Below are 10,963 nucleotides of genomic sequence, written 5' to 3'. Positions count from 1 at the left end.
AGGTACAAAATGTGATTTCCAGATACACTGGCTCAACTCTACCCACCTGAACAGGCTACTAACAGCTGGTAAGACTGAATAAACCCCTGCCTGCAAGAAATGTCTGCAAAATCAAGCTGAAAAAAGATGGGTTTTCATTGTAGTCAGCAGACACAGAAGTGATTTCAAGAACTGTAGCAGCAAACATTATATATTAGAGGTATATTGCTCAGTTACTCCAAGCTGCAGTTGTACAGTGAGGATGCACTTATGCTGTCCTGCTTTGGGTTACCATGCAAGAGACATTTTCTGCCAGATGAAACTTCTGTCATCCAGTCAGGCATAGCTATGTAATAAATGTGAACAGTTTGTTAAAACAGATTCATCATACTATTAGACAGTCATTTATTAGCAATATTTATGAAGTGACAGGAGCTTCTATGGTAATTCACCACCGTTTAAAACCTGTACATGGCTGAAACAGTAACAGTGGTATTTTGGGAGCTGTGAGAATGCATAACTCTAGGTAGCTTTCCACATGCCCCATGGTCTCTAAGGGCAGCCAGAACAGTTTGAAGTATTTGAATTTCAGTAAACCAAACAACAAGCCTATGTGATATATGGTAAAAAGTGAGGAATCTTGCTCCCTAAAAGCCTCCCTGAAACTTATTGCCCATGGCAATGGTAGTCAGCTGCAGTGGAAGAGTACAAGACAATCACTTTGCTCGTATCTCACCACTCAGTCATTTCAGAAATTGCAGTAGTGTTACCATGGAGGATCACAAGATTTTACAGTAAATGTCAGCACCCTGGGATGAACTGGGGAGCTGCTGAGTGCCAGAATCACTCTCTGGGCATGTGATCTTCCTGGGGAGTGATTTGGATGATGCTGACCAGGTATAGAGACTGAGAATTTTGATAGAAATGGACTTAATTGAGGTATTTTGTATGCATCTACAGTCAGGTAAACTGTAATCAAGAAGTCAGTTATCACAAAGATATTTTTTGTAAGCATCCTTTTCTTTGCTTTCCATCATGACAACAGAACATCCCATTCAAGGGCTGAAAAAGTACTCACTCTTGTTTTTCTAGAAGTATTCAAGTCCTAGAAACAGCAGCCCTCACCCATGGCTATTTCAGTGAGTAGAAATCTTCTGAGAGAGCTCGGATTAAGGTACTGTTCCTTTAACTGGTGCAAGCTCTTTGTTTAGAGAAACGTCACGTCCTGGTCCTGCCATGCAAGTCTCAATGTCAGAGTAACAACCTTTAGGGAGCCGTGACTGTAACACAAATCATCTCATAATCCACCTTAAAGGGTTGGAACCCACTTTCATTGCACATTTTAAAGCCTTTCTAAATGAAACAGGTATTTTGGCAAATTAATTTTAATTCAAAAGAAGCTGAAAAGAAAACCCTAAGAAAGGAAACGACAAAGTGCTCTAGGATGATGCTTTTTAATTGTTACTTTTATATTTTTAAAAACAAATCAATTAAAAACATTATAGACGTGCTGAAATTTCCTGTACAACAGATAAGAAAACAATAAAATTTGTACATCATATCAAGATATTTAACTAACAGTCACTTATTTGAAACGCATCAACTTTTCCCTTCTTAAGCAGGCCCCAAATGGGAAGAAGTGTAAAACAGAAATGCAGGAGATGTCATTGCCACACAGTAGAGCTTTGAGCCTGGACAGTAAATCAGTTTAGATGAGCAACAGCAAGAGAAAACACTGAATGAAGAGAGAGATCTCAGCAATTATAACACAGCGAACATCAGAATGCAGGGAAAAAATATTTGCCAGGATTCAAGTCACATTGGCCAAAAAGGATCCACAAGAGAACCCTAGTTACCTGTAATCCCGTTCTTCCTGAATAGATATCCTATGAAGCATGGCCTACTTACTCACAGGGACAATAGAGCCAACTTCATTTAAAGCATTTTAAGCCTTACCAACCTTTTCCACCTAACCCTGGGATCATTTAGTTCAAACTTCTGTCTCTTCTCACAATGATTCAGTGCTGGGAAATCACAGAAGTGTTGAAGTGGATACAATGGTATTAAAAATGGATATTCATTAGATGCTGACACAAGGGAGACTTTGGCACCTGCTTCCAACGTCAGAAGAATGGGACAGATACTTTTGTTTTCTGCAAGAAAAGGTGGTTGGGCAGAAACACTACGCTAGCTGGTTCTGATGTTCCACTGCAATATAATGCAAACGCACAATCTAAAGTAGAAGATTCATCTCCCTCTCCTCTGTGCTGTATAAAACAAGGACTTCTGAAGCAACAGAGCATTCATTCACCACCCTAAGGCAGCATGTTCCTGCAGGACCTGGAATAAGGAATGCTGGTTCTGTGCTCTGCACTTAGAAGACTGAAAGGAAGAAAAAATAACATGACTGTAAGGGGCAGGCCTTTCTTCCTCCCAGTTCCTTTGGAATGGTTCTGTTTGGTCCCAGTGGTTTACTTCTGTTTGTCATCTGACAGCAGCTTAGGAAGAATGCTGGGTGAGATCAACTATGTGGACTGCCATTTTGGATGGAGTTGGGCAGGATCACTAACCTCATGCATTAGGTTTAGAGGTTTTTTTGTTTTCTTTTTGTGTGTATGTGTACTGATTTAAAAAAAAATCAGAGAAAGAAAAAATATTCAAGAACCCACAAGTAGCTGCTACAAAAAAATAAAAAACTGAAGCACTTTGTGGTTTGTCCTCCAGTTTTGCTCACCTAGCACACCACAATTTCACACTGGGTGTAAAAAATTCCTCTGGTTATCTGTAAATTTACAGTTGTACACCAGGAATTCCTACATTTTCTTCTGCTAACAGTGGATTCTGCGAGGTCGCCAGGTTCCACTGTAATACCACATATACTCCTAATATATGTAGCTATTTTTGACAACTCTGCTAAAACAAACAAACAAACAAACAAACAAAAAGCAGCAGAACTTCAGGGACTCTGGTTATTAAACCTTCACAAGATTTTCACCACTTTAGAGCTATTCTATAGCATTATTCATAAACTTCATATTCCTTTGCAATGCAACCAGTGCAATGATCCGAAGACCAAAAAACAACACACCCCCAAACTACTTCAGAAGTCCTTCATTGGTAATGCCTTCACAAGTCTAGCAGTTATGTACCAGCAAAATCCAATCAAATCCTTGGCTTGCAAAATCAGCAAACTAGGGGTTTTCTGCTTGTTTGTTCTGTTTTTAAAAGGACCAGTTAAAATAACAGCAGCAGTACATTGCAAACAATTACAAAACAATTACATTAGATCAATGAGATGCAGGCAGGTAAGATATGTCTCAGTTTTGAACGGCTAAATCAACTGAGAAGTTGGTCTTTACAGCAGAACTTTGTGCAATTTGTTTTGGTAGAAACAGTAAAGCCAGTCAATCTGTTTGGGAGTGCTTGGACACTTGGAACCTTAGTTCAACATTTTCACAGATTTATACGTTTGAGGAAAAACAACAACGATAAAAAGACACCAACCTGAGTAAAACTCTATTAGAATAGAGTGATCATTATTCAGTAAATCATATATTGCACCTTTAAATAAATCATTATAAATTTTATAAAAACAGGAATATCAGCCAGGAACAGGGAGGAGCTATTCTCTCCTTCATACACACCCACACACGCCCCCGCGCACACATTCACATACTCGCTCAGTTTTTCACTATAGTTAAAGCTTGGAGTGACACACCACACTCCTTTTCCTCTAGCAGAGGCACCGAAACATTAAGGCAGGGGATATTCATGGTGAAATGCAAAAACAAAGCTCACCTCCAAACTTCTGGAGAGTCCTGCCAACAGTGCAACTACAGTTAGGTTTGACATAAGCCTTATTTAAAAATCTGTGTTCTCATTAAGAGTTTCAGTACAAAAATAGAATCTCTGCTGTTTTTTTTTTCTAGAGTAGCAACTAGAAAAGGCACAATTTCCAAGTACAAATGTCCGTTTGGAGGAGGTGTTTGTACTCCTGTTTTAAATAAAAAGGAACACTCAGGGAAAAAAAAAGATCACAGAGGCACATATCTATTAGCTAAGTAACCAGATACAGTAGATAAAATATGTTCCTGAAACTTATAATTAAATATATTAAAACAGCCCACAAGCCTGGTGTCTGTAAATGAAATCATATAAAATTGTAATAAAAAGCTTGTGTTATTATTTTAATATTGAAATTCTAGTTCATTGTTCGTACTGTAAATGCTATTTCACCTATCAGTACTGTTAAATTCCCAAGAAAAAGCAAAAATTCCTCTGTTAACTTTAAGTATTTTCTTTTTATAACAATCCTTGGCTCCTGCCAGCACTGTTTTTGTCCTGTAGATCACATCTTCATATAAGGACAAAATTGGAGAAACCAAATGTAAGACACTGCACACAATCCCGGGAAACATACGTAGAACGTCTCCCTTTCTTATGAGCAGACAACACCTCTTGGAGACACTGCGTTCCTTCCAGGCTATGCATGGTAGCCGTTAGCTTTCCCAAAGCCTGGCTCAGGTGTGAAATTTTCATAGATTGCCATTGCTGTTGTGTTTTGGTAAATAAGATCTGTTTTCTTGTCTTTCTGGGATCTAATAATATCCATGACACACTGGTTTAGGAAGACGTACTGGTCCTGATGGGAGAAAAAGAAGAAAGGATATTAAGAGAATTCTAGCAAATACCTAATTTTGGAAGTAGTTCTGCTTCTGAATGTAAGTTTCAGTTTTTGGAAGTACTGCACTGAATGTTTTCACACACAACCATTTTATTTATTTTAGAAGTTGTATGTATATAGAAAGTTGGACTAGAGAGGACCTCATGATGTCATGTGAACCCTCAGTAAAAAAACAGGATCGAATTTACTGTGTTGCCTAACATCCTCTTAAAAGACTTTCATGATGGAGATTTTACAGCCTTTTCCGGATCAGCTTGAGTTAATCCACATGCTTTTTCAGATGAAAGCAGTACTTCCAGCAGGAACGCCTGTGTTCCTGCAGAATACAAAAGATGCACGCAGAGACCTCTTGACTGAAGGTAATTCTGGCTTGTGGCTATAAAGATAAAACTCACATGGGTTGAACAAGCTTAAAAGTAATTTTTTCAAGATTTAATTCTTTCTACCTGCAAATGCTAGTCCAACAAATTACCCTCGAAAGTGATTGCTTGGATATACTACAAAACCCTTAGCTGCAAATACTTTTGTAGGAAGAAATAGGGCAGGAAGCAGGGAAGTTTAATTAGAGGGCGATTTCAGATTGCTCTGTAAAATCTTATCTTCCTGTAATTCTGAGCTACAGTCTTCTGTCTACCTTTCTTGGATTATTATGCATGTTTGAGAAACATGCTGCTGGATGAAAATCTGAATCTTACCTCAGTCTGCACCATTAAAGGTCGATGCATTCGAAGATCATACACCACTCCATACACATCCACAGTATTCTCAATTTCAATCTGCTGAATCAGGCGGTCAATGGCAATGAATGTCCCTGTCCTCCCGACACCAGCACTGCAATGACACATGGAAGCCATTTACTGCTTTCTCTCAACCACCTGCTCACCTGTAGCCTAATAAAAAGCCAGTGAAGTTAGTAATATGCTTTCTATTATTTCAGTGGCACAGGTATCAAAGCTTCTGCAGTCCAGAGAGGTGGGTTTTACCATGACCAAGATGGAGGAAGGACACCCTTCCGGGACTCCCAGAACCACACTGAAAAAGAACTGTTCTTAAAAAGTCACAAGAGGAAAGCATGTCTAACACAAATTTGTTCTTCCTACCTGCAGTGCACTAGAACAGGAGAGTCAATAGGATTTTGACTGCTGTATTCGTGAACGTGGTGTCTGAAGTTGATGAGCAGGTCTGTTGTCTCTGGCACTCCGTGATCAGGCCAGGAGGTGAAATGGAACTGACGCACCATGCGGCTCTCCTGTGTGTTGGCCTAGAGGAATATGCATTGGAAAAAAAGAAAACAAATGAGCTTCAAAAGAGCAACAGAAGGGCTTCCTGCCATACGTACTGTGCAAGACTTTTCAAAAAAATTGCTCGTTACAAACTGTGCAGTACTTTGATCAATGATATTCCAATTTCCCTCTTCCTTCCCTTGTAGTAGAGAATACTTAGAAATAATTTCCTTTCACTCGACTCCAAGATCTTCTCTGCCGCATTACATTTGCTGACAGAGATGGTGCTAATTGATCAGTTTAGCAGATATTCCAAATATCTGCATAAAGCATGAGTTTTTGTGGAAGTCTCAGGGAGACACATGCTGAAGGGTCACCGATGGGGAAACCAGTAATTCCCATTAGCAGGCTGGATTTTGCCACTGCTTTTATCCCTTCCACTCTGATAACTTTGAATTTGACTAAGTTTTAGTGATGTTAATATATTCTGTCACTCCAGTGTTGCTTGACATGTGAAGTCACTGACTCAATAAATCACTTTCACGCATAGCAGTACACAACTAACAACTGGACAGCCGCTTACATTTTCTACATTGAAGTCCCTTATTGTCCATTCTGGAAGAACAGTCTCTAAGACCATTGTCACAGCAACGTCACCATAGGTCTTGCTTTGTTTGTCTGGCCAATATTGCTCACATTTCGTCTAAGAAGAGAGTTAAAAGGTTCAACACATTACACAGAGCAATAAAACATAGGGAAAAAACAGAAGGTCATGGCAAGGTAGTTTCCTGTGACTCCACCTTGGCCTTGACTGTTAGTTTTAAATAACATGCCACCCTCAAGTGAGGCTGGGAAGCATTTTCACCCTTCCCAATGTCCTATCCTAAAGCAAGAGCAGATCTACTAAAACCATTCTCTATGGAGAGGAACCAATCTTAAAAATGGAGATTGCACAATCCTCCTGAGTCTGGTAGTCAGGAGATATAAAGGGAAAAAAAATTGGGCTCATTGAATTCAGAAGACAATCTTCCATTAACTAGATGCTTGTTTTAAGAGTGATCAATCTCCAACTTATTAGGGTAACAACAAGATTAGAAGAGATACAACTGTCTTCAAGAGATGGTTCAGTTTTAATATTAATGCTAAACAAAACAACAACAAAACCACCATACCCGGGCTTGTTCAACACATTTCGTCAACATAACAATAGAGTAGATATTCTTTTCCCAAATCATGCGCCAGAAATCTTCTATAGTATTGGATAAAGGACCTTGTGCAGCAATAAATGCCTTCTTTGAGATATAGCCCTAAGAAAAAATATATATACACATTCACACCTTCATCCATGAGCCATAAAAAGTCGATTTTATAAATCATATGATCTGTTAAGCCTATATCAGAAAAATACACATTATTTTTCTTCTCAACTAATGAAGCAACTTACAGGCATATAGTTTGCATTAATATAATCATCGGTTACAGAGTTCAGATCTGAAAGTTTAACACGAGAAATATCATCTGCAGAAAGAAAGGAAAAGAAAATTATGAATTTAAGAACTTTCAGAAAATTTTGGCAAAATACTGCAGTTCTATCACGTTTTCTAAATAAAAGGTGTTTTAGAATGATGGGCATTCTGAGAATAAGAACATAACTTTATGAATCAGACATAGCAGTAGTTCAGGCTTTTATAATGAAGGTCTTCAGAAAAAGGATTGGCCAGTAACAAAAAATTCAGAACACTGAACATATTTTTAAACACGGTTTGTTTTCTCACAAACACAAAAATCTGTATTTAACCCAATTCTTCCTTAACACTTTACTTTGCTGGGATGTCTGCAGATAGCTTGGCAGGGTTCAGGTTCTTAGTTTGCAAAGCTGTCCAGCAATGTCTTAATATTTTTTATAGTTCTGGTAAATCTGGACTGCAAGTTTCTCACAAATGAAAAATGAAAACAATTTAATTAAGGAAAATATTTTTATAACTTTCAAGGAAAGCTCTTTATGTTTGTTTGTACAGTGATTGGCATGTTCATACAAGGAAAACAGCAGCCCAAATTCATTTTTTTCCAAATTGGCAACACTAATTCCCCTTTGAAACCTCCGGGTACTATTAAAATGAAATCAGCCAAACCCAAGGTTTTCCACCTAAAAACTCAATTAGTAGAAGTGACAAAATCTGAGAGAGTAACTCACATGGTAAGACATTATTGTATCTATTTTTCCCCCTGTTCTCTGGGATTTCAGCAGCAAATTTGGGCTGATGAACACCAGCAGACTTGAGTTCCTACAGTGAAAGAAAGATTCATGAGCACCTGGTCCTGGTTTAAGAATTATACAGAAACACATTACTGAAGCAAATACTCCAAACACACTTGGCCTTTGCTGTAAAAGTAGGCATGTAAAACTGGGTTAAATGACAAAAATCAGCTTTCTACAGAGCGGGAGGGTGACAGTAGCAAAGCTGATAGAGAAAGGATTAGTACAGAATGGAAGAGTAATAGCACGTTTAAAGCCCACAAGTGGGCTTTAAAAGCCTAGAAATAGTTTTGTAGAAATACATTAACACTGACTCTGATTGCACACCCATTCTAACTCCAAGGCAGCAGATCATTTAGCATGAGCTTTGCTGGCGTTACAGAGAGAAAGGGAGCAAGTTACATCATAGAAGGACTGTAGAAGGAAGCAAAATCTGAGAGGAGGGCAAGGGTGGAGCACCAGCCTGCCGGGTACAGTAAAAGGGACAAATTTTGTCCTGGAAAGAAGAAAACTTGTGAGTAACTTTGAGAAGTGGAAAAAAATAAGATTTTTTTTTAACAGCAGACATGACAACACAGAACCTGTCTGTAATGACAGCTGATTCCCGTCTTTTGTACCCTATATCAATTAAGCTTTAGCGCACTTCACAGAGGAACAATTATGGTCATTAAGGAAATCCTAACTGTTGTTTCTCTGACTGCTTATATCCTTCAATTTATTTCACAGGTGTGGTTTGCAAATCACACAGAATGCATTAAAGAAGCCTGCTATTAGTGAATGACCTGTCTTGCTGTGTAGGAAAAAAATGATGAAATAAAGTGCAGAGAAGGTAAATGGCATTCCCAGAGTGCAAACACCACTAGTGCAATGAGGGCAAGGACTGCGGAGGTCTTGTTTCCAGCAAGAGCTCTGAGCAGCAGGCCATGCTATAGCTCACAGGCAGATTTAATGATTCAGGATGTGAAGAATTTATCATGCACTTCAACTAAACTTAGAGCTCACATGCAGCTTAATAATGTCTATTGTAAAAGGTCCCTTATTCTCCTCCCCTTCAGTATACCTCACATACACTCCAAAGGAAAGCTAATTTGCTTTCCAAAAATATTTGTCACAAAGCTCTCCCAACTGAGGACACACACCTCATACTCTTCAGCAAAACCACAGTTGGAGTCTGCTTGCTGCTTCTTAAAGTAGGACTCAAAGTTCTCCACTTTAATCATTTTTGATCTAAAATGAGAAAAGCCATGTATTGGTAGCTGATACTAGGTAAATAAACCATGAATTCAGTTGATGCATTACAAAACATGCTTTACTTACTTCTTTACTCTTCAGGGGAGAGCAGGGGAAGGGAGGAAGAAAAAAGGATGATTAGACACATGCAGTTGTACTTTTCACTACGTGAATCTACGAACAAAAGCATGACTGTTAGTAGCACCCACAAAACTGCATTTACAGGGGACAGGATATCAAGGCAGATCATTTAACTGATCTGTGCCAGCCAAGAAGAGAACAGTGCATCCTATTGATGAGAAGGATATGACAGAAGGTGCCAGCCAGCAATTTCTGTGCTCCCCTTCCATCGGATCAGCCCCATTCCCTCATGTATTTTATACCAATTAATGAAGTCTACACAGGTGGGATTTCACACCATGCTCAGGCCATGCCTTTCCATCAGAAAAAAATAAAATAAAATTGGTGCATGAGCCAATAACCTGGTTCAATTGCTTGTGATTTCCAGGATATTGTGGCTACCTATTGGTGGGCTATTACAATCTCAACATCATCTGAATTAACAGCTCAGTGCAAAGTAGCCATAAAGGAAAATTCAGTGCAGAGTTTTGCTTATGAGCTCTTTACCAACAATTTGGATTGCTTCTTTAATGTGTACAGAAGCTTGTGTTTCATGCAAACATCCTATTGTTCAAAATTGCATGGGGCATTTGTCTATCTAATAGCGATTCATGAAGCAAGCACTTAGATCACTGTAGCAGCTGTGGAAGTCTTGATCAATATGATTATTTCTAGCCTGCAGGCTTGAGTCTTTAAGTTTCATGAGGAGTTAATAATGCAGAACTGTATGTAAAACTGCACAGAAAACAAGCACCAGGATTCAGAGTAAGTTTTGCACGTATCACTTCAGCTCAGAAAACACCATCTGAAAGGATATTGACTTACTTAATTGGAGAAAAGGACACTTCAGTATTCCTTTTATCTTTCCTATGAGGAGAAAAAAAAACACAATAGGCTCACAGTAGAATTTAATGGAACATATATGAGATTTCTGATGACAGTTACTTCATGTGCTTGCTCAGAACGATTTATTGTAAATGATCTCATTCTGTGCAAAAAAAAGTCCTGAGGCAAACCTTACACCTGCAGTAAAAATAAAATACTTCTTCATTCTTTCAATGATGTTTTGCAATGGGACTGTTTCTTTCTGTTGGAACCAGAGCAAAATTATTCAAAACAATGGGTTTGAACAGTCATTTAGCTAGTCTGATGTATCAGCTCTGATGTATAACAAAGATTTTGAATAGAATGTATTTTAAAGCATCACGGCGACAGTGAACAGGAACAGACACCTTTTTTTAATAAAAAGGTACAGAAGTGAAATACTGATATTCCTCACCACAACAAATAAAATAACAAACATGTTGTTACCTTCTCCTTGTCCAGAATATGTAACCCCCTACAGCAACTACAGCCAATATAGCTAAAAGGCATCCAATAACAGCTCCAGCAATAACACCTTATAAAAGAGAACAAGTATTACTCATCATTGATTTACATCTGGCAATGCTCTGAATCAATCAACATACT

At 38.5% G+C, this 10,963-nt stretch overlaps 1 protein-coding gene across 7 annotated transcripts in view; it reads right to left on the bottom strand.

Annotated features, from left to right (window-relative positions):
* Positions 1-1,417: 1,417 nt before the first annotated feature.
* PTPRJ (protein tyrosine phosphatase receptor type J) overlaps positions 1,418-10,963 on the bottom strand; it is a 123,763-nt gene continuing 114,217 nt past the window's right edge. For all 7 annotated transcript variants that reach the window (XM_066998906.1, XM_066998908.1, XM_066998905.1 and 4 more), the window contains 10 exons: positions 10,805-10,892; positions 10,319-10,360; positions 9,283-9,370; positions 8,081-8,171; positions 7,331-7,404; positions 7,059-7,193; positions 6,470-6,589; positions 5,764-5,924; positions 5,359-5,494; positions 1,418-4,621 (listed from right to left, as the gene is read on the bottom strand). In XM_066998906.1, the coding sequence (XP_066855007.1) occupies positions 4,463-4,621; positions 5,359-5,494; positions 5,764-5,924; positions 6,470-6,589; positions 7,059-7,193; positions 7,331-7,404; positions 8,081-8,171; positions 9,283-9,370; positions 10,319-10,360; positions 10,805-10,892 (1,094 nt within the window). In that variant the 3' untranslated portion in view covers positions 1,418-4,462. The remainder of the gene's footprint in view (positions 4,622-5,358; positions 5,495-5,763; positions 5,925-6,469; positions 6,590-7,058; positions 7,194-7,330; positions 7,405-8,080; positions 8,172-9,282; positions 9,371-10,318; positions 10,361-10,804; positions 10,893-10,963) is intronic.

The sequence above is a fragment of the Anser cygnoides genome, chromosome 5 (assembly GCF_040182565.1).
Source record: "Anser cygnoides isolate HZ-2024a breed goose chromosome 5, Taihu_goose_T2T_genome, whole genome shotgun sequence".
Taxonomy (NCBI): Eukaryota; Metazoa; Chordata; class Aves; order Anseriformes; family Anatidae; genus Anser; species Anser cygnoides.
Note: the sequence above shows the minus strand (reverse complement) of the source record. Positions and strands in the feature narration are given on the sequence as shown.